Source organism: Lonchura striata, chromosome Z, assembly GCF_050655825.1.
Source record: "Lonchura striata isolate lonStrDom1 chromosome Z, ASM5065582v1, whole genome shotgun sequence".
Classification (NCBI taxonomy): Eukaryota; Metazoa; Chordata; class Aves; order Passeriformes; family Estrildidae; genus Lonchura; species Lonchura striata.
The window spans coordinates 79,269,837-79,294,027 of NC_140740.1; the positions used below are offsets into that span (position 1 = coordinate 79,269,837).

A 24,191-nucleotide genomic window follows, 5' to 3' on the forward strand; every position below is an offset into this window, starting at 1 on the left:
TTGAAGCTGAGGGGCTGCTTCAAATTAATTACGAAGTTTTTACATTCCCCCCAAAGGAAATCACAAGGAACATTAGTGCTTGCCAAATGGAAAGCACTGTCGTGTCACATTTCAGAAAATCCAAGATGTAATACAACTTATTTTAACATTTATTCTGTTAATAGAAAAATAAAACCAAACTGAATCTTATAAAATATAAACTGTTTACACTAAGACAGTCTAAATTATATTTGCATGAAGGTTCAACACAGAAAAGCAGCCCAGGAGTACTGCTATTTACTGTTAAAATGTATTCTACTTCTAGCAATATTTACAGAACGAAGCAGTGAGAGGAACAATTCTTCAGGACTGTACTGCACACATAAAATGCTTTTACAGACAAACAATGCTGCTGTGAACCAGGCTGAGAACAAATGCACACTTTCACATTAGCAGGCATGATTCACATAAACAGTTCAAAGGACTGATTGTTTAAGCAGCTCCAGTTTCAGTCTCCAGTTGCATAGGAGAGTGAAGGTATCATCCAGAAAGGGTGACGCTGCAAGTATTTGTCACAAAAAGAAGCTGAGTTATTTCTGAATCTGAAAAGAAGAAAACAAATCAGCAACGTTTTCTCATCAGGCTGTGTCCTAACAGTCCATTCCAGCGAGTCACTAGCTGAATTGTTGGAGTTAATTCTTCTTGCTTCCTGTTTTGCTTCCACAATGCAAGAAACCTCTTTCCTTGTCACTGCTCACGGACAGTTGCTTGCCTGTACTGTTCTATTAACTAAAGAAAAAAAAAATAAATCCAGTTTTACAGAAAATAAAATGTGACCACGTCCAGCTGGCTCGCTGGTGGGGGGGAGGAAAAACAACAATAAAAGAAAAAAAGAAGCATTTTTTTTCCTCCTTCCCCATTCCCCACTTACTCCATGTTTTGTACTGATATTGTTGTACCTACATTTCTAGAAAGCAGCAAAGAAAAGAGCCTTTAAACAAGATTATCCCTGAGTCTTACACAAATCAAGGCAATGCTATCCCCATTATACCTTAAAATCTAAGATACTTGTAGAGCAGTTAAAAAAAATTAACTTTAACCAACTAAAGAGACCTAGTGTGCCAAAACACAAAGCACAAAACTAAAAACAATCACTAGAAGCAAAGAAAAAAAATGTCCCAATCTGGACAAAAGTCTATAATTTACCAATCTGATAAACTAAACTCAATTTCCAATTTGGAATTAAAATGAAACTAGATCTTTTTTTAATGGCAACTAAAAGTATGTGAAGACTGAAGTACTTTTTAAAAAGCCAGCTGAATTATAAAGTTACTTTTACTCTATTGAAGATTATGGCCAAAGAACAAGCAAGTAGCTTCACTAGAGCAAAGTAAAGTACTCAGTGTGGGGGAAAACTGGGAATAAACAAGTGGCGATCTGAAACTGGCCATTTGAATAAACAGAAAAAACGACAGTACAACACAAGATGTTCTGGTCTCCAGACAAGTACACCACTTCTCTAATTTGTTGAGATCTGAACGAAAATTGGCTTGCTGTACAGCTGAAGCATGTAACCCTTGCTATGGCTTAGCTGTCACACCCGGGGGCTCCGTGCTCAAACAGCCGGCTGCAGGAGCACAGCTCACTTCCACCACGGAGAGGGAGCAGGGGCTCCTTCAGTCGCCCTCCACGTCCGAGTCGGCGTACTTGAGCTCGCACTTGACGTCGAAGGGCTTGTCCTTGGCCTCGCGGGACGCCTGCGAGTCCCCGGCCTGCAGCTGGCTGTTCCCGCAGTCCGGCTCCGTCTCGTAGCCGGTGTCGTGCGCAGGCTTGGGCTGCTCCCCGCTCTGGTGGCTGACGCTGCCCTGCTCCACCAGCATCTCTTTCACGCTTTGCTCACAGTCAGAAAAATCTGACTTCGTTTTCTTCTTGCCGAGCAGCATCACAGAGCGAAACTTCAAGCACTGCCCTGGCAAGTAGCCTTTGTAGCAGTTGTAGGAGAGCAGGCACAAAAACAGCATGAAAAAGAAGAGGAAGAGGAACATCAACAGGAAGTTATCATTTGACTTGAGGAACACTGTCTTTTCCGGGACTGCATCAGGAATAGAATTGAAGAGCTCTGTGTTGGAGGCTACACTTGTTAGGACAGGGCCAATGGGCTTTGTTAATATCCTTGCTGTGGTTACTGGCACCATGTGCGTGGTGGAGATGTGAGCAGTGGACCCCTCGGCCGATACAGCTGACACTTTGGGCACATCACTATTACCTTCTGCTGGTGCAGCTGTTGCAGTGGGGGCCACCATGGTACGCTGCATTTTTTTCAGTTCCAAAACATGCTTAGCCAGCACTTGAGAAAACTTCTTATTTTCCACTTTTTCTTCTGACAAACATTGATAAACACCACTGTCTCCTTCTGATAAATTGAAGATGAGCAGTGCCTTCTCCAGCAGACGGTACTTGGGACTCTCCACTCTCAGCACATCATCTCTGAACTTCCAAACTACCTGTGCCAGATTGGACTTTTGAGAACACTTGAGTTCTGCTGTGCTCCCATGCTTGAATGTATGCTGTAGGGGATTCTCTCTTACTTTATCTGGAACATCAAAATAAATGTGCAGAGTATCAGCAATGATTCCAGTTTGCTCTAATCTGTACAGCTTCACCAGACTGTGTTACAGTCTTACTGGAAGCACGAAGATTATGGCATTCACCTCACAAGAACAGGTGGACAGCATGCAAGAATCTCAGTGGAATGCCAAGCTGCATGTGGAACATCAAGACCAACTAAGAGACAGGACACCTCAACTCTAAGACAGCCTCTACTTCTAGATAAAGGTGAGACCTCACTGATCCACAACTGAGTATGCACCCGAGAAGTCACTGTTCAAGAAAGATACTGTACCTGGTCTCACTTTATATCCAATCAGTGCATTTTAAGTAAAGCAGCAACTACAAAGTATGCAAGAGGAAACTGAACTAGGAACTCTCTTCTGAAAAAAAGGATATTTGCACTTATGGCACATCCACAACTTATGGCATCCCTAAGTTAATAATAAAAATTACAAGCAAAGCTCTCATGGTGGTCCACGCTTTGCTCAGATTATAAATAAAAAGTGAGTACATCAAACTCTTAAGAGCTTTTATTACTTGCAGCTAAAATCGCCTGTAACTCCACTCTCCAATTTATGATCTCCTTGATGTGGTGGCAGCAGCACACATGACAAAGGAAGGACCTGTGGTTACTTGCTTTAAAGCACTATGGAAGGTACTTCAGCTGCTCTATATCATGTTCTAAGTTCCCCTTCCCCATTCACCATAAAACCAGCTTTTTTTTCAGAATGATTTAATCTGATCTAGCAGCAATAACCAAGGACTTGTCAAAGCTCACAGTAGAATGTCAAATGCTGCATCAAAGAGACAGAGGCCTCTGCATTAGAAGTACTTCTGGTATTGCTTTCATTCACAAGTCACTGTTGAGGTGCCCCCATTCATTTCAGGGGTTGTGCACTGCACACTGAAATGCATACAAACACAGACAGTTTTTAAGACAACATGCAGGTTGTACAGATGCTCAAATATTCAAGGCAGAATCCCATACCTATTACAATGTAAATGAATGTCCAGATAATCACAAAAGCAAAGCTGAACTAAACAGAGCTCTCTCACTGCTCCACCCAGACATATGAAGTAACTCTTCAAAGACTAACTCACCAGAACAAGAAGATGCATCTCCACCTATGTTTTGAATCCAGTTCCTGTAAAAGGAAGTCCAATCATTACAACTTCAAATCTTGTTTCCTAAAGTCTGCCCATCCCCTTGTACTAATAAGAGTCATTGAAACAGCACTAGCAGACATAAATGGATTGGAAAAAGTTTGTATTTGAAAACTTTCAATTTTTAAAATTCTAATTATCAGTGTGGGACAAGACTGATTAAATATTGACTGTAACTGTAAGGTCAAAGGATACTATTACCTTCCCATTTCACCTTCTTTAAAAATATCAATGCAGGAAGCTTCAAGAGGTTTCCAAGCACAATAAGGATCCCTTGCTAAAACACAGTCAACACAAGTGGTGTACTTGTCACAAAATGCCACTGGAGCCTGCACCACACCAGAATTTGAAGCAGCAAAGAGGTATCTTCTGCCCTAAAGAAAACAAAGCGCAACAAAAACCATCACAGCCTCAAACCCAAACTTAATTAATGGAACAATTTATGTGTTATTAAGAGCCGCATACATACAGCCTTTTTTATAAAAAGTAGTGCCTCAGGAGAGTAAGCATTTGATTAGCTTTTGTTTCTAGAAAGTTATCTTAGAAGTATTGCAGCAATGCTGAAGAGTGAAAAAAAGACAAGAAAAAACTGGAACAGGTATGTGGAAAGTAACTATGTCTAAGAAATATGATTGCAATAATCCTTCTATGAGCCAAGACAAGGCTGTGCTGGTGACAAGGCTGCAGTTGGCACATCCAAGACTGAGCAGGCAGTAGGGCTGCTCCTGTTAACCCAAAGCACCTCCACTGCCTTCAGCTCTTTAGCCAGCCAATCTCTGCAGCCACATCAGCATCATCCTTGTGAGAGTCAAATGCCTCGTAAGAAAGAACACTGGTAGTACTCAAAGGAAACAGCACTGGAAAGACACTGAGAAGAAGGGAAAAATAATCGCAATGGCTGTTGAATCCTTGCTGCTGGGCATCCCAAAGCAGTCTGACCACACTCATTATAAAAAGCAGGCAGCTGTCCTATCTCACACATCTGCTGCAAAACCTCAAGAAAGGGATGTCTGCAGTGCTCATAGAAGGAAGTCTACAGTGTTTGAGACATATAACTTCCTAGGAAAAGCTTCCAATTCTGCTTAAGGATTTCCACAGTGCACCAAGCACTGCTCACTCTCAAGTGCTCTGCTGGATAACGCTGCACACGGGCTGTAGTGTCTTGGCATGTTTCCCAGCTCATACATCCAAGATTCCAGGGAACATGCAGTGAGCTGAGCAAACTATTTTAAAAAGACACACCTTCCAGTCAAGCAGGAATTAAGGTGATCTACTGCAGGCTCATCTGACTCCCCACCACCCTCCACACACTATGTGGAAGAACCCAGGAAGAACCTAGAGACTACTGAAAAATGCTCTCAGAAAGGACTCTGACTCCAGAGAGGTCTAAAGCCCACCATGAGGGTAATTATTAACCTTCTGCAGATAGTCCACTACTGTGGGATGCCATGACACATAACACAATACTAGCTGTGTGATGGACACCAGCAGCCACTGACTGTGGAGGCAGAAACTTGTGCTTTCAGGCTGTTTGGGTGGTACTGTGACTATACAGCTACCACAACTCTGGCAGCTGACCCAACTCCCACTCCCCCACCACTGAAAAGGATCTCTGGTTTTATGGGAATGTACTGGGCAGCATTACTTCAGTCAGAATGTGGCACCTGGACCCAGAGTGAATAAATTCAATGCCTTTATTCCTACAGCAGCCTTCCAAGTGTATGCTGAAATTGCTACATGATGTGTATTTGTATCAGGCTTAATGCCCATCTCTTTCTTAGCACTCCCCTGAAACAGGCAAATCATAATTAAGCCAATGTAGGAATGATCCCACAATTAAAAGAATGGGTATTAGCATATATATTAGAAGAGCTATCAATCATTATCTTCTATGACAGGGCAAATTCCAAAACTTCCTGTCAAAGCAAGTAATTTGAACCTTTTTTTGCAGATTAAGCAAGTATTTTGTGTGTGTGTATGCATGTGTGTGATAATATACATATACACATAATACATATCTACACAGATATATAAGTGAGTTGTCAGTGTGATGTATACTACAAAAATAATACAAATATGTTTACAGAAAACTAAGCACAGATGTTTTTAATCCTGCTTTCCATTTGTCTAGCAAAACCACTTCTTTCTATTATAAGCATGAAAGGATAAATAAGCACGCAGAATGAGCTTGTAAAAATTATGACATAAAGCTCAGTTCCACTGAGCTGATCATGTTGACATGCAAAATTTTATTAAATATCACACAAAAATAAAAGCTGTTTCAAAGTATTCCTAAGCCCCTAAGCTGCACTGGTATTACTACTAGATACTTCAAAAGAGGCATTCAATCTTTATGAAAGCCAGAACACCTCACTGATGCTGATGCTACAAGTGACTTTAGGCACAGACAGATATATTAATGGATGTGAATTCTGAGCAAGCACGGGCAGAATCCAAACTCATGAACAAACTACACACAGTGAGCATCCTCCTACTGTCACAAAAACACTCTAGGATTAAACCAAACAACTGATAACAGTGCAGGACAGCTGCCAGGTTTGGAGTGTGCAGCAGCTCTTGTGCCATGCAGCTGGAGCTGCAGCTGGTGCCCCACTGGGCAGACAGGACCTCACAGAGGTCCTCACCCACAGCTGCAGCTGTGACTGCTCTCATGACACAACCAGCATGCAGGAGCCTGTGAGATCTGGGAGGCAGAAATCAACTATACAATTATGAGTCCTATGCTAGAAGACTGTTCTCTCTTCTTGGGTCTATTTCCTCAAAACCACACATACTCCTCTGCTAACCTCAATCCCTGGGGTTTTTCCTCACAAATCTGCAGTGGCCACAAGGGGTCAGGTTTTTTACAACCCTGCAAAACAGAAACTAGTTTCTTAAAACATCCTACAGGTTCCTGCTTCTGCACGTGGAAACCAAGTGAAGACCTGCATACCTGTGCTCCTCTAGCCATTCCCCAAGTGTAAATACCTCCAGAAGCCTAACCAGCTGCCAAACATACTGAAATGCAGCAGGCAATATGTGATTGCTGCAGCATGTTGAGTTACAAATGCAGTCCTTGGCTGGCTCTATGCACAGCGATGGTCTCGTGCAAAAAATGTTTTGTGAAAGAACAAAAGGCAATAAATGCTGTGATGCTTGTAACACTCACTGTTTTGGATGAAAGCAAGAGAGTTTGGACTGATTCAAAATCTGGAAAAAGCTGTGTTTCTTCAATAATATGCATTCCATTTTCATAGCTGATAGCTTTGTGCAGGGCTCCTTGATCTGAAACAAAAAAGCAATATGTTTAAGAGCTTTGAAATAAAAAGGTAGAAAAAAAGCCTCCACAACTGCTGTAAGTTGTCTCAGTAATCTGCTTGCTGTTCAGCAGAACAACTCTGTGTCAAAGGCGACCATTAAACTTGCCATGATTCAGGACTTATGAGCAGGAAATAACATTCTGGGGCACAGAATGACCAGTTGGGAATTATATTGTGTAGTTTTGCTGCATTCACTGAAGCTTTGTAGTTCTTTTCCTGCAATATTTTTTCAAAGCACCTAAGATTGTCAACTTACTGTGACACCTTACTTTTTTAAAATCAGCTACTGTAAAAGCCCTATAAATATGGGAATCTCAAGGGTTTCTCCAAGAAAACTTAAGAATCATTGCATCACCAAAACCAGGTGTTCTGCAGCACTCACCTGTACCGATGAACATAACATCATAGACGGTGCCATTGAGTGCTCTGACTCTGTCAACTACAATCTGTGTATACTTCACATCTCGCTTTACTAGGCGAGGTCTGTCTCCCATTGGAGTCACTGAGTCATCCATTAGAGGATGATCTTTAACAAACTGTAATGTTTTGTCTGGTAAATTCAGAGAACTCATGTAGTTTGATGCTCTGGCTTCATTGTTTATACACTAGAAGGGGGGTAGGGAGCGAGTGAAAAAGAAAAAAAAGAGAACCAAATTGTATCATTTAGTTGTACAAAATGAAGACAATTAACAACAATTGCATGCATTTTCTTCTCCACATTATTTTGGCCAGTAACCACACCTGTACACTCCACTCATTGCACCAAGGAAGGTTCTCAGGCCTCATAGCACTTTAATGTGCTAATCCCTGAGCTTTGGACTACATTTTTGTTTTGGTCCACAATAGATTCTAGGATGATATTCCTTCTGTGCTTTCATGCACCTTCAGTACTTTTAACCATCACCTCTTTCAGCACTAGCAACAGTATGACTATAAGGAACATAAGGAAGTAAAAAAAGTCTGAAAGAGACCCAGCACTAGGAAAATTTGAGTGTGCAAAGCAGTGCACTACACTAGATAGACATGCTGATTCTACTGAAACAATGCAACAGCTGCTATACTTCCTTTCATCTGATCAAAAAGGGTATGATGTTGCTAGTGTAAACTGAATTCTATTTCACAATGCCAAAATTATTAACAAAATAATGAAATACAAAACCAGCAAACAACTTAATTCCAAATTAAAAAAAAAAACAAATACTTTGATTCCCAGATAAAATGTTCAGAACATATCACTTCAGTATTTTTCTATGAATTTTTTGTAAGAAGTAACCAGGTGAGGGCAAACATTAGTAGGTTACTAGTACTCCCTAGTCTGTTTCCTCCTGAGCACTGAAAAAGTCACAAGATCCAAGACTATGGAAACTTACAGCACCAGGTCGAGGATTCGGAATTTCCCCGTTGTACTGTACCCACTTTATATGAAACTGTTCCACTGTAGCACTCTGCATGTATTTTCCTTTTGAGAAAACCTCTTCTACAGCAGACAGACTGTATGCACACACTGCTGACATCCCCACATCATTCCTATTAATTCAGGAAGAAATTAGGGGAAAAAATAAAACCCAACAAAACATAGGAGTAATTATCATTTTCTTGTAGTAACCAATTGAGATTAAAGGTACTTATCCAGGAAAAGGCTATAGCACACTTACAGTTGTGGGGTGAAGACTCCATATATCACTGGTTCCTTCAAAGTTGGAGACTTGAGAATAAAAACATCATTGATAACATTGAAAATTAAATTCTTATCAGGGATGGTACAAATCAGTCTCGCCTTGAGAAACGAAGTCCATTTCTTTTGCAAGATCCTTAATCCTCCTTGGTCCCTCTTATGATATATTAGAAAAATAAAAAGGTATTTGTGAGGAGAACTAGCAGCATTTTTGCACTTAAGAACCACTGCTATATAGCATGCAAATACTAAGCCTTTGTAATATTTCATCTATAGCAACATCAATAAATGTTAACATATTCACAAACAAAACAGTATGAAAGCCACAGAAAAACTGGTTCAACAAAACGAATGCAAAATTATTTCTATCGCACATACAGGGAAGATGAAATATGAGAGTTAATGAAGAACCATACTTGAGCATCACTCAGAAAAACTGAGATGGGCAATTGTATCATTAGGAAAAAAGTAAAACAAGCATGGAAGTATTATACTGTCCTTTAAGAGAAATATGTAATACTGCATTTGTTCAATGACATCAAAACTGATTTAAATTCTAACACTGCAATATGCCTTAAGACTTGCCTGACACTGATAATTTCATTAGAAGAAATCCAGCAATTCTTTAATCCTTCCAGAAGTTACCACCTTTGTTAAGGATTTCCAGGTACCAAGGCTTAATTTAAGATATATTGACTAGATATGTATTTCAAAATATTTGATAATTGAGCTGTAGCTCTGATATTTCCCTTATAAAAGGGCATACTGAAACAGTGTGAATATTTCCATTTATTATCCAGTTGTGTATGCAATGTGTTAAAGGAAATCTGCAAAATGTATTCAAACAATTAAGCATAAATGCCTACAGATTTGCAATCTGTCACTGATTTCTATTTCAAACAACACTCTGAAATACATAATAATATAATAAATGAAGCTCTCATATTCCACTGTACTCCCCTCTTAAAGTGTGTACAAGCTGTCTGCAGGCAGAGTGCCATAAAAGCAATCCCCATCTAAACCTGCCTCCAGCTCCTTGTTTAATGGAAATCTCAAGGGCATTAACTTGTTATTGATGTTTTGACTTCCTTGTTTAAATACAAAACAGTAAAGTCAAAATAAAACTTTCAACCTCATAAAAATGAAAGAGCCAGATAAATTTCCTGTTGGAAAAAAAGGAAATTGATACATTCCACTGAAAAAAAATTGTTAAAGAAACATTTTCTACTGAAAAAACTTCCATCAAGACTTTTAGCTGGCACTCCTGAGGATGTACTTGAATCAGCTTAACACACAGAGGTTTTAAGCACAGCAAGTGTGACAGAATCAGGCTGCTGGTGACCACTTCCCTTCAGGCTCTGGCAGCTGTAGCAGCTTCACAGAGGTCCCATCTGCTACAGAATAGTCAAGAACTATTTTGCTGTGGATATGGCTACGGTTGTGTTTGCATACAGCTACTTCAAAATCACTTGACACACATCCTATCTGCTCAGCTCCAACCAATGCCACTTCTTCACAGGAAGCTGTACTTGTTTAAAAAAATTAACAATGAAAACTGAAGCAACACTTTTTTCTGTTGCTGGGTTTTGTCATGGTTGCTTTGTTTTCTCCCAGAAGACCAGAACCCCCAAATGTACTGAAATTTCACAACTGTGCAAAACCAAGTAATGTGTTTATTTACAAAGCAACCATTAGACCTTCTCAGCTCCAACGAACTAACTGTAACAGCTTATTCATTGATGTCTACTAAACTCAAACACCTCCATTTACCTGGCAAAAGGTCCAGAATAATGAATGCTTTTTAACATGCACATGCAAGATTCTATGAGATACAGTAAAAGTAAACGGAACTATCTCCCACCTTGCATACTCTAGCTATTCTTGGAATCAGCAATTTTCCAACAAATTCATACTCCACAGACACCTCAGTGAAAAAGAAGTATATCTTGTCATCTTCTCCATCTGTGCTGTTTGGATCTGCTCTTATCACATCAGCAAAAACAAAGTTGGGCTCTACAGATACAAACAGAAGAATTTTCTATTATATAGGTGACTACTAACTTGATTCTCTCAAAGACCCTCAGAAGGTGCCTTTCACTCAAACTCCACATTGCATTTACCTTCTCTCCACTCACTGGCCTACTTACAGTTTGCTGTACTTCGTATGAACAGGATTTCTTAAAAAACCCAAGCCACAAAAACAACCAGAAACAGAAAAAAACCCGTAACACCACAAAACCTATGTGAAAACCGTAAGATACTGAGAGATCTCTATGATCTGACAGCTCATTACTTCAGCATTTTTCAGTCCACACGCAAATGTGGTTTTCTAATGGGCCTGGAGAGGTAACCCTCCCTTGCCTGCCTCTCTTCTATTTCAGCTATTAGCTGAAACACTAAAATGACAGTGCCATTACAACATTTATTACAAAACTCAGAATCCTGTACTTTTTGGACAATGGTCATAATTTTGGTCGTTTCTGGCACAAAGCCTCACAGGAACTTGAAGTGTCAAAAACCACAATCAGCCCAATTTAAGAACCAATTCAAGACCAAAACCATTCAATTCCAAACCATATCATAATTAAGCTGCATTATTTCATGGATAAACAAGCAGATAAGAAATAAACCATTAAGGTCAAGTTGAAACATGTATATTATGAAGCTGTTTTCATCATCACTGCTGATAAAAACCCTGAAATAAAATCTCTTGGTGGCATGCATGAGGGCACACATTCACAGTGTATGTCAGTATAACCAAATGCAGCTCTTTGAGACATCAGACAATTGCTCTTTGCCCAGGTAACACACTCAAACTCTGTACGTGTGATATTGAAAAGTAACTTGTTTGGGCCACTTCTCATGCTCACTTACCATTAAGCCAGGGTATTGCATACTCTGTTCTCAGAGAACTCCGATGCAAGTGCCGTGAAATAACAGGTTCACTTCCCAAGAAATTATAGGGAGTCCCAGAATAAAGCTCCTCATCTTCAACACAAAACCAAATATATTAGAACTTATGGACTGGATACCAAAAAGGGTACATAAATATTTTGTGAGTCTATGTAAGTTTTAACTTCCCACAAGAAATAGTAAACATTGATTTCCTCCCAGTTGCCCTAGACATGTCTTTTATGTTTGCATTTCTGTCAATCATTCTCAAGCTAACACTTCCACACTTGGGTTTATTATTATTACTGCTCTAACACAAGAACTGACAAAAGTCAACCTTATTTTTGTGGCATCTTAGCATTTAACATGAAAACCTACAGTTTATCTTAGAACATACAAATTTACTTAAATGCACCAGAACTCTGGAATCATTTTCCTCACTTTTTATGCCACCATTATTCAAACTCTATTTGTACAGATTTAGGCACAATGCAGGCAGCCTATTTTTTTATTCTCATTTCCTGTTTCATGTGATGTTGACCTTCTCTTTTATGATCTTGATACATGTAAGTAAAAGCCACAAATTCTGGCTTCCCCAAATTAAGATTCAGTGGTGTGTTTCCATGCAGTAAGTACACTGCCATTAAATATTTCACTTCCTTATTCTGTAGCATGTCTTCAGGACAGCTAACAATACTGCTTGTTATATTTACTGGAATTACAGTAATTGATACTATAAGGGCAGTCTAAGTGCATTTAGACTGTCCAGACTAAATATATTTAGTATCAAGAAATACAGTTTGAAAATTGGTATTTAATAAATTGCTTCCAAACAACCTAGAGGTTGAAGTTCTCCTTTTAAGAAACATGCTTAGGTTGACTACGTAAGTATTTTAACATCTATACAGATACACAATACAGATGAAAAAATATGGATGGCAAGCCAAAATTTTGATAATGTCAGACTGGAGTGTGACAGTGGAAAAGATAGAACATTTTTAAACATAAGAATGAGGACTGCAAAGTCTCAACTTACCAACCATAACAGATGTATAGCTGTGAGCAGGATCAAATGGACATCTGCCCTTACCATCTTCATTTTTACCTCCAAGTTCAAATGAAATTAAATTCTGTAGAAAACCACAAAAAACTATTAGCACTTTTTTCCTTCAGCCACTCAACTTGTGCAAAGTTAGCTAAAAGCTAAACACTAAATAATGGGTTATGTCATCACCTTCCAGCATCAAAGGCATTCTGTATAAAATTATAGAAGACAAATGTGCTTTCAGAAAATCTTATCGAGCCTCAAAGACAGAGAAAAAATGTGACCCTATAATTTGTGAGGGTGGAAGCAGAAAAGAGCAAAAGAGGAAAAGCTAAATCCAGACAGACCTCAAGAATGAGTACCCAAAAGACTACACAACAGGAAAGGCAGATAAATTAACCAATACATAGAAAGAACCATTGATTATTCAATTAGCTTGTAAAAAATGCAGACTCAGAAATCAAGAAGGCTTCCTGAGGTGGATTAAGCAATTTTTGAGACAATGGTAAATTTGTGAGATAGGGCATAATTCAATTAGGTTTTAGAAAGAAACAGTGTACTTTTCCTGCTACTTTATAATTCCCTTGCAAACCAAAAGAATGAGGATCAGAAAGCTGAAAGGTAGCTACAGTATTTGGGAAGTGATCAGTTATACTATGTAATGAAAGTACTGGAAGCTGAAGGCACAAAGAATTACAAGATTTCTCAATTTTTGAATTGCTGAGCACTGCAGTAAGGCAATGATAAAGGAGTCAGTAGCAAGAAAAGAGAGTTTTAATTTTGTGCTAAGACTTTACTCTGAAGGATTCAGCACTACACATCTTCGGCAAAGCCAGGAGCAGAGAAAAGCAGAGACAGGAATCTGGGAAATTTCAGGGAGACTCAGTAATGAGTGGTGGTTGCAAATAATGCAATTTCAGGTTTAGTAACTGGCTTCATGCTAACACACAATACTGGAAGAAGTATAAAAGGTAAGAAAAAGTAGATCTGCAGTTAGACAAGACAAATCATTAAGTGCTCTGGAAAAGGAGAAATACAGTCTGCCATTATGATGGGACAGTGCAACAAAGGCTCCTAAGCTTAGAGCCAGCAGAGAAGATCCAACAGTTTTTTTGGAAAGCAGAGTAACTCATTGTTTGCCTGAGCTGCCTTCACATTACAGCTATTGCTGGTCAAAACATGTGTACATTTCTTACCAGGTAATCGCAGGTTGGCTGAAATGCATTAGTTCCACACACATAGAGAAAAGTATCGTTCAGCTGTTGCAAGACGCGCAAATAATTACGGCATTCTGTCTGTAACAGAGGATGAGGAAAGGACAAATAAACCATAGCTTCCACATTCCAACATAAACAAGAAACGCTGTCCATTGCCACTACTTATGCCACATTACACTAGCAAGCCCAGGTGACACATGGGTGACACTGGGACACCATCTCCCTACAGTCTCCAGGAGCTCTAATCAATCCTGCAAGCAGCTGGTTTCCTACAGCCAGTAGTATGCAGCTGCCTCGGGGTCCTAGTGGGACAGCATGCTCAGCTGGGTCCATCCCAAGCTGTTTCATGGAAGGACAAGCTCCAAACACACCTCCAGTTCATGTGAACAACCAGTTAAACATGAAGTGAGTTTTAGACTTTGTCATCCCTTGTACATCTAGATGAAACAGTGATAGCCAAGGTTGTTTGTTAAGTGCAAAACCTCCAATACCCTTAAATTAGCCACAAAGCTTTGCTGCGTACAGCTCTTTTTTTCTTTTTTTTTTCAGTATTTGATGCTGTCCAAGGAAGCTCCATAGTATCTTTAGCTCTGAAACAGAATAAGGAGTTGGACCAGAATCCTTAATAAAGGATACAATAAAAATTCAGAATAATGAAGTAAAACAACTCTAAACAACCACTTAAAGAAAGAGAAAAAAAACAGTGTCAATAACACCCCCTAATTCTTGCTGATACACTGCCAGATACCTCCACTAACTGCTGTTCCATGATCTTCTTAAGCAAGTTCAAGCACTGACAAATTAGGTATTTCTGTGTATGGGAGAAAAAAGCAGGGGGAAGAGTGTAAAACCAGTTTTCTGCCAGATAAGGCCCTTGAAAAGCTGTATGAATGCTTTCTGCTGGCATTATACAGTACAGTGCTGATGGGTGGGGGAGAGAACTGCCCATTTAAGTTTAAGAAATAGCAGTAGTGGCTTAATACCTTGAGCCTTTTGAAACTACTGCACTGTGAAAATCACCACAGTTACACCATAAATGGGACTAGTAGAAGGTTAGAAGTGAGGAAAAAGCATGGCTAGCAGTAAATATGAACTGCTAAACTGGGAGCAGGAGAAAATAAAATAGATTCAGAGCTTTATCAAAGTACATATTTATGGGGTCTATTATACCCCACTAAAAATTTTTGAGAGGACTTACGGAAATTCACACACATGTCTGCTAAACATATGCTCACGCACAAGAGAAACTAATATCCCATATTTGCCATGGCTGTGTATCAGTATCATTAATAGCAACCACAACGGATCCATTAAAAAAAGTATTCTTTGATCCTATCCTGCAGAGGTAGACAAGGAGGAAACACCTTAAATATTTGTCACACCTCATGTTCAAATAATGGACTGATGGTCATCACTGGTCAGTCAAGGAAAAGAAGTAGCTTGTCAAAGGGAGACAGCCCACTTCCATCCTGATGGACCACATGAATGCAGGATAACTATCAGCCCTGGATGCCACATTTGGGGTTTTTTATGCATATGAACTAACCAGGCTGCACATTCAAGGATCACATCCCTCCAAGTGCAGAACAGATCCGCTTTTTGTTTTCAGATGACTTGCAGACTTCCACTTTCAAATCTGTATTAAAGGCCTGACCATCAGTCCTTCCCAGCAAATCCTTGCTTTACTGCATCATTAAATGAAATGGTGTTACACAAACAGAAAGGTACATCCAATACAGTCAACTACCCCAAGTAAACAGGCAAGAGAGGCAAGACAGGCCAGTCTGTGCCCTGGCAGTCATGAGGAGGTTCCCAGAAACACCGGGGGACCCTGGCAAGCTGACAGGAGGTCTGGCTGCTCAGGTGCCCTCTGAGTCACACCACAAGGGGCACATCCACCAAACAACACAAAATACACCTATATGGAGCTAGTAAAATATACACTGGCCTAATAAAAAACCCCTATGCCCTAAAGCAAAGCACACAAAATTAATCATTCACTCCATAAAATCAAATGCTGTGCAGGAATTATTGCATTAACAAAACACAACAGGTGCTATCAATTACTTCAGTGACAGCAATACTGGTTTATTATCTTAATGGAAAACCATTAAAATTAAGTACACATTAGGGTGTGTTCAGATTTTAAAACATTCAAATAATATTCAACAACAAAAATAATGAACTAAGAAAAAAAAGACTGAGCATTCTGTAGTTTCTAACACTCAAGTTAATTAAAAAAAATTAGGTGATTTTTTTTTTAAATTTTCATTTCAAACAGTTGGAGACTTTCTTCTTTTAATGCCACTCCTCTTGAAGTAAAATGTGCAAGATCTTTCTCAAAGTTCAATAAAAATACATACCTGTTCTGATTTGCCCTTAACTGCACATTTAGTCCTTTTATCTTCTGTGACCTTCCAGTGTAACTATGTGAAAAAACATGTAACAAAAAAGCACACTGAAAGAACTTTAACTCAATGCAAAGTCTGAAAATACTGCAGTAACACATGCAAGAAAAGGCAACCCCATCTAGAAGAAATGCAAGACGATTTGCAAGTAGTGTTCAAAGGTTCAAAGCCATTTTTTCCTAGGGAGGCAACATTTTCAAATCCACGTGCCTTACTCAGAATTAAACTGCCATCTTCTGGGTTCATAATGATGATTTCCCACAAATGGCTAATGTACTTTTCATTAACATATACATTAGGGAAATGCAACTAACTGGCTTAAGTATTTTTTCAAATTGAACTACTTCTCTATTTCATTAACACTTGAATAAAAAACACTTGGGGGGAAGGAATCAAAGAAAATTTACTTGGCTAATTTGCATTATACTGAGTACAGCTTTACAGCTATGTTGTATATGCATATGCTGGTGAAAGGGCCCACCACAACCCATGAACATGTTGTTCAGATTAAAAATCATATAGCATCTTCCAAAACACCCTGGGTGCTAGTCCATGCTGTACCTCTACATTTCAGGCTGTGTTGCTGATGGAATGAAAAGCAGGAGCCTGGGAAAGACCTGGAAGCAATATAACATTAGCAGACTTCTGCCTGGGCTAATCTACTTTGAGAATCCAGCACAAATATATTCAAAGTACTTCTCTGAGTGAGCTGAACAGACCTGTCTGCACCACCACTTGCTGTGCAGACACACCTAGACACTAAACAGAAGATAACTCCGAGAAAGCCTCAGATTTGATTCTGTTTCAGACTACTTTTTGACTCTGATTAACAGAAAATGGCCCACTCTTCATTGTTAAGAAAACATCTAAGAACTACTAATTCCCACAGTCCCTTTCTTCCATCTTGCTCCCAAGAAGAAAACACCAAAGGAGATCACCAATTACTTGTTTATATCCAGCTTCTCCTTTCTTACTCTCTTTTACTCTGTAAAATCTTCTGGAGACAGTAATGGAGTAGGCCATACAGAGCAATTTCTTTTTTAGGTACCTGATTGTCTAAAATGCCATGCTACTGATATCGGGAAATTAAGTCAAATTTGAGTACAATTTTTACATGGAGGATAATGTATTAAAAGGCATACCTCGTTCTGCTTCTCAGCAATATTCACTGCGTTTAAGGCAAAGATCACATCCCTGGCTCCTACATATAGAACATTTTTGTCTTCATTTAACAGCAAGGTTGAATAGTTTGACACTTTTGATTCATTAAAATGTATTAGCTGGACTTCTGTTGAAATGGAAAAAATATAGCACCTCATGAAGAAACACAATCACTTTAGGGACAAGCTCATGAATAATCTTTTTCTAAGTTGTCTAAACAGCTGTTGGAAAACTTGAAAACAACAAAGGTTAATTCAGACAACCTGTGTAAAATACAAGGGACCCCTCAGAAGCTTGGTTCAGCAGAAACAGCAGCTTCCATTAACATCAAAATCACTTATCCTGACTTTCTCAATTTCAAATGCTCGAGTATTTCCTCTCGTAGTGATCCCTGTAACTCACTTCTTCATTTTTTTTTCTACTTGCTTTTTCTAAACTTGTATTTTCCACATCCACTGTCAGATTGTTCCTCTCACCTTTTCCTTTCCATATACCAATCTACTGTGGAAAATCAGGCCAGTCACCACATCCGTTTGCAACTACCCTGAACAAATCCTACAAAACATCCTCCAGCTCTAAGACAACTCTTCAGCATAGTGACATAGCAGAGAGAAGACACTTAAGCAAATAACAAATCATTTGCAGCTGATTGTAAAGTGAAAACTAGAGATGAAATACACAACATGCACACAAAATAACAGCATGAGGGAAAATTTTAGGATGAATAGAAATAAGACAAGAAAAAGAGGGAGATATGAGAGAAAAGGCAGTGGAATGAGGAAGAGTGTTGAACAGGTGAGAATGGCTTGAAGAAAGATGACACAAACTGATTAATACAAAAGCGTATTTTTTCTGACTGTAAAACTATAATGTAAAAATGACTGGAAGCTTTTATACATGAAGACGCAAGATTAATTATGCATGTCTTTTTACAATACAGATGAAAACAATGTACTATTACTTCAAATTCTATCATTAGTAATTGCACATTTTCAACTGTAATACTCCAGAAACATTAATTTTAAAACAGATTCTCAAGCATGTAATTTTGAAATATTTTACTTGGCAGAAAAACTTTCTCAAAATGGATGAAATGATTCATACAACTTCACTGAACTAAATACCCTCTCCTATTCAAAGTAGGTTTCCCCAACTTTTAAATGCAACAATCTTTAGCAGACAGGTAAGAAAAACAGCAGGAATGAAAATAAACTCCATTTCTTTTGACTAATTTGGATGTGAGTCAGCAGTACCTTACTATACCATTAAATAGCAACTTGTCTAGGCCACCCTTTCTGAAAGGCTGTGTCAGCAACTCACTAATTGCTATACTAACAATCAGGAGAAACACTTCCTACAGTCATTCTGTAGTTTGCTTATTCCTACTACATTCTTAGTCTCCATCTATTTTTTTCCTACATAATGTCTGCTCAGAATTTAACATCCTTATTTAAGATTGCTTCATTTTACAGCCAATGTATTTGTTTGGGTTTGTTCAGTTATTATACACTTGGGTAAGTAATCAATTGCTGCTTATTAATGTTAAAGAAGGACCCAAAGACAAAAACTCTTAAAACATCCATGCCGGGGGGGCGGGGGGGCAGGGGAGTGTGTAGGAGCAGAAAAAAAGAGAAAAATGCATATATTTACAAAATACTATTCTATAAACTTTGCTCTAAAGTTCTTTTCAGACACAGGCTAAATTATTAAATCAAAACCTAGGGGTTCTCTGATTTCTATTACTTCTCTTTGCACTTTTATTTGCAGACTTCTGATTATTGTATTGGGAGATTATGCATATGTGCTGCAATTTCAAATGCAAGAAAAGCACTGTTCTGTAAAAGACTTTCATATCTAGACACCATAAAATTATGTTGAAAGCAGTTCAAATGCTTATTTTCTCTTTGTCTGTTGACAAAGGTAAAAATAATTTGTTTTAAATAAAATACCCATACTGGCATTTTCTCTTGAAACGAGTTTCAGTTGCAATATCCTTCAGCTGAGAAAGTCAAATTTCTAATTCCTCCTTGTTTCAAAACTGCTCTGTTTTCAAAGCTGCTTGAAGGAACCAAAGTCAGTTAACCCAGTGCCCAAATGACTTTTGAATATTCTGGTCCTAAGCATTTCATGAGGTGAGCAAAGCAGCAACACCTGACCCATTCACAGCAAACTGGCTGAAAGAACCTAAAGCCTCAATTCAAATCCCACAGAAACCCTGAGGATGTGGCAATGTCCCAAGTTACAATACTTAAATTTCTGTTCTTACCTTTGTGTTCCCAAGTCATCCTTGGCACTGGGCCAAATGCTACTGCCACTTCTAACAAGAAACCCCAAACTGCATAAAATGCACACAGAGCCATCTTCAGTGTCCCTGCTCTTCAGGGTTCCCTGGATAACTGCAGGAGGTAGTGTTTCTTTGGCAGATGAAATGGAGACCCCAGAGAGTGTTAGAAACCAGACATTTCAGCTCTTGAGAGCAACACAACAAGGGAGGCTGGAACAACTGTGCAAGTACGTGCTTTTCAGCAGATCATTTCAAGAGAACGCACATTTTCCAGGATGCTGCATACAAAGACTGCCCACACGCTCCCCAGGCTGCAGAGCTGCTGAGAAGTGTGACTGAGCGCATTCTTCTGTTTGCCACAGAAATAAATGATGCTGTGGAGAGAGGAGGGAAGCAAGAAGTAGAAGATAAAGCAAACCAAATACTGCCAAAAATAGCACTGATGTTGCAGCATTTTTACAGCTGTCTGCTTATCTTAATTTGGATACAAAATATACTAATTGGTGAAAATCATAATCTTAAAAACAAGACACATATTACATGGCAAATGCACAATAATTGAAAGCAATAATTTCAATGTAGAATTTCAAGTGTAAATACTTTGAGTTGGCAAATATGCTTAATGCACAAAACTTGATTCTAGTCTATTCCTTGCATAGTGTGTCAAAGAAAATCCCAACTCTCTAACAAACAATAAACAAAGATAACAAAAACCACTAAGAACATGAGACATGCAGCGTTAGTAGTAAGAATGGTTACACAAGTCTGCTGTACCTCCCATACTTGGGATCTTAGAGAAGTCCTTTATAGTGAAGTTTTCTGTAACACTAATTATACTCAAGATGTGTGGTATCCAGGGGGTAGAAATACAGCCACAAAAACAAAGAGCTAATGCACTGCATACAAAAATTAAGAGAGAAAACTCTTCAACAGTGAAACTGCTATACAGACAGTACCATGAAAGTCATTGTGCGTCTAAGTCAACTATTACTCTCAGACCATGAAAGGCCTGTCCTAATAAACAAAACTGTTCACTCCTTTCTCACCATCTTCCAGAAGTCTCCACTCCTCCTGTCTTCCTACAACCATTCCTAGGTGAAGGACTCCAGAACCAGTGAGTGCATTCATCAATTACTAAATAGGTTTTGAGGCCTGTACACTTGAGGTGGTGATGAAATAAACACATTGCTCTTTTGCAGCACAGCACAAGATGCTAGATTTTCACTGTGCCACCACTGCCTGAGACATTGAGGTGACTCTAGTAGGAGACACACTACACAAAAAGTAACTGTAATACCTAGAGGTTATCCAGCAGGAGGGCAAGTGAAGGTGTATTGATTTTGCATGGCTTGGTTTTGGTAGCGGATGGGCTACAGCGGTGGCTCAGGGAAGAATCTATTAGAAGTTTCCACAACATCCAGTAGAGCCAACCTGTGGCAGCTCCAAAGACAGACAGGCTGTTGGCCAAGGCTGGCCCAATTACAAATGGTAGCAATGTCTCTGTGTTAATATATTTAAGAACAAATCAAAACACAGTTGGTGGAACAGTTTTAGCTGTGAGCAGAAAAAAGCAGAGTGAGAGTATGTGAGAGGAACAGCCCTGCAGACACCAAGGTCAGTGCAGCAGGAGAGGCAGGAGGGCTCCAGGCACAGAGCTGGGATTCCCCTGCAGCCCCTGGTGCAGCCCATGGTGAAGCAGCTGTGCCCCTGCAGCCCAGGGAGGTCCATGGGGATGCTGAGATCCACCCACAGCCCATGGAGGAGACCCAGGCTGGAGCAGGCGGATGCTATAGGAAGCTGTGAAGAGAACTAAGAAGCCCTGAGAACTGTGAAGAGAGGGGTTCTGCTCCCCTGCTGCAGCAGCCTTTCCTTGAAGGACTGCACCCCATGGAAGAGTGACCCATGCTGCAGCAGTTTTGGCAAGACTGTGTGTCCATGGGAGGGACTCACATTGCAGCAGGTCACAGAAAGCTTCTCTCTTGAGAGAAGAACTCACATCAGAGAAGTTCATGGAGAACACTCTCCTGTGGGAGGGACCCCACAGTGCAGCTGGAGAATGACTCCTCCCCCCCCAAGCAGCAGGATAAACCACGGCTGATGAATTTACCATAACCCAAATTCCCTGTCCTCTTGCACCACTGGGGTAAGGAGGTAGAGCTTGGGAAGGAGGGAGGGGTGGGGTGAAAGTTATTTTTAAAGACTTTTTTACTTCTCATTATCCTGCTCTGTGTTAGTAATGTTTTCAATTCACATCTCTAATTAGAGCCTGCTTCGCCCACAATGACATTAGATTAGTGATCTCAACCAGTCCTTATCTCTACCCATGAACCCTTCCTTAAATTTTCTCTCCCCTGTCCAGCTGCTCAGGAGAGTGAGTGAGCAGCTTTTGTGGGAGCCTGGCATCCAGCCAGTGTCAACCCATGACAGAAGGTTACAAAACCATTAGTAACATTAAAAAAGATAGGGCCAGTACCTGAAAAACACAGAGGTAAAAAGACTAAGGGAAAGCTGCAGCAAGAACATCTCTAAGCACAAGCAAGATTCCTCTGGGAGGACCTGGGTTTAAGCAGGAAAAGGCAAGCAATCTCTAATTAGCACAGCCAGTGGATCTTAAGTAAGGTGGCAGAGTAGAAGACAGGCAACTACATTCTAAGTGTTTATACCTCCTTTACTAAATGATCACAGGCAAGACTGAAAGATTTAGGAATCTTATTTATTTCTATAAACATCTTATCTACTAAGAAAAAAATCCATACAAGACTGTAACTTGCTCAAGCTGAACCTGTAACTGTATTTTTTTTCTGGTGTTTTTGGTCTTGGTAAGCACAGATCCAACTGTTTGTAGCAGATCATATAAATTATTTTGGGGTTTAATTACGTTTTCAGTTAAGCTTGCTTAAGTTAGGTTTTTTGGTGTACCTTTCATCCTTCCTGTTTATCATCACATACAAGCAATTGCAGGTTTTGCTCACCAATACACTAACAAGTGCCCACTCATCTGAATTACAAGGCATGACATATTCTGAGGCAAACAAACAACTTTACAGGTAGGTGTTTAAAAAGAGATCAATTATTAAGTTACAGGCAGTTTAGCTACTTTAAGAGAAATGTAAGGAGGAAAATAGCAGTTTGAATACAGCTAATCTTTCTCTTAATGTTACCTTTTGTTACTGAAAAGACTGCATATAAAAATCAATTCCCTGGTTTTATTTTTTAATTTTTTTAAAATTTTATTTTAAATTTATTTTTTAAAGATACAGCCAAGACACCTTAAAGCTAACAATACTATACATACACGATACATATGTATAATACCATACAGCAGAGATAACTCCAGAGGAGACTTCTGAAGTCCTGTAGATTTGTTGGACTTTCAAATAGGATTAGCAAACATAAACCCTAGTAAATGAAAATCCTGAGTTTTCCTATCGTCACATTACATTCCTAGTCTAGTTTGCCTACCTCAGTAAGTGCAAAATAACAATGAAGCTCGAAACAAATTACATTATCTTTTGAAGGAAACAAAGGGTCTTGCTGGATCCTTCAGTGCCTGCTTTGCTGTATGGACTGAGAATTGCTTTGACTAAATAAAATGGAAATTTGACTTCATCCATATTGTACAGGATTGGAAGAAAGGTCCTTTTTCACATTAATAAGACTTGTTGTTCATTACTTGATCTAGGGTAAAATTTTGCATTTTGCAAAATGACTACAGTGAGCATTACATGCCCAATTGTGCAAGATCCACTTTGTTCTAATTTCTATAACTTTAAACAGAGATTAAAATGAACTCAGAACCTTGTCCTTCAATTTAGCCTTCAATTTAGTTACTCTCCCCTTCCCTTCCCTGTGCTGAAAATTATCTGGACTAAGTCCTTCACGGACATCCACTGAGAGATTATTAATAATCTAATATGAACCTCTTTTTACATAACACAAGGGGTAGAAGAAGTAAAAAAAAAAAAAATATATATATATATATATAAAAGGTCCAGACAATGGCCTCATTTCCAGATTAACTCAGTTCCATCAATGTTCGCTAGTTTTGATTAGATCTGAGTGCTCTAAATTTCTAAAAAGTTAGGTGTCCTAATACTTTGAGCATTACTCCCAAAAAAATAAGCCACAATTTGCTTGGAAACAAGCACCACTGAAGGAAAGGAGAAAGCAACCTGAAATATTTGGTTACATAACTAAATTCTGACTAAAATGACCACAGGTCTGCTTTTCTGTAAAACTTAATTTTTTTTTGAGGTAAATAATCATTAAATCCCTAATTTAGGGACTCTGATGATAATTCTACATCCATGATGTAATGTGTAATGATGAAATGGAGCAAAATGAGATTTCTGTGATGCCTGTATTTATGATGACTAAAACCAGGGCAACTGTAGAAGCAACCAGCACAGCTCCTATCAGCTCAGGAGAGCACAGCT

At 39.2% G+C, this 24,191-nt stretch overlaps 1 protein-coding gene across 9 annotated transcripts in view; it reads right to left on the reverse strand.

Moving 5' to 3' along the window:
* Positions 1 to 131: 131 nt before the first annotated feature.
* LOC110470630 (semaphorin-4D) overlaps positions 132 to 24,191 on the reverse strand; it is an 80,908-nt gene continuing 56,848 nt past the window's right edge. For 8 of the 9 annotated variants that reach the window (XM_085567040.1, XM_021530411.4, XM_085567041.1 and 5 more), the window contains 14 exons: positions 19,738 to 20,129; positions 17,453 to 17,598; positions 16,266 to 16,328; positions 13,882 to 13,980; positions 12,677 to 12,770; positions 11,623 to 11,736; positions 10,610 to 10,761; positions 8,729 to 8,904; positions 8,444 to 8,600; positions 7,456 to 7,678; positions 6,923 to 7,038; positions 3,955 to 4,127; positions 3,691 to 3,734; positions 132 to 2,572 (listed from right to left, as the gene is read on the reverse strand). In XM_085567040.1, coding sequence (XP_085423166.1) covers positions 1,656 to 2,572; positions 3,691 to 3,734; positions 3,955 to 4,127; positions 6,923 to 7,038; positions 7,456 to 7,678; positions 8,444 to 8,600; positions 8,729 to 8,904; positions 10,610 to 10,761; positions 11,623 to 11,736; positions 12,677 to 12,770; positions 13,882 to 13,980; positions 16,266 to 16,328; positions 17,453 to 17,598; positions 19,738 to 19,831 — 2,568 coding nt within the window. In that variant the 5' untranslated portion in view covers positions 19,832 to 20,129 and the 3' untranslated portion in view covers positions 132 to 1,655. The remainder of the gene's footprint in view (positions 2,573 to 3,690; positions 3,735 to 3,954; positions 4,128 to 6,922; positions 7,039 to 7,455; positions 7,679 to 8,443; positions 8,601 to 8,728; positions 8,905 to 10,609; positions 10,762 to 11,622; positions 11,737 to 12,676; positions 12,771 to 13,881; positions 13,981 to 16,265; positions 16,329 to 17,452; positions 17,599 to 19,737; positions 20,130 to 24,191) is intronic. The other variant, XM_085567047.1, reaches the window with a different exon arrangement.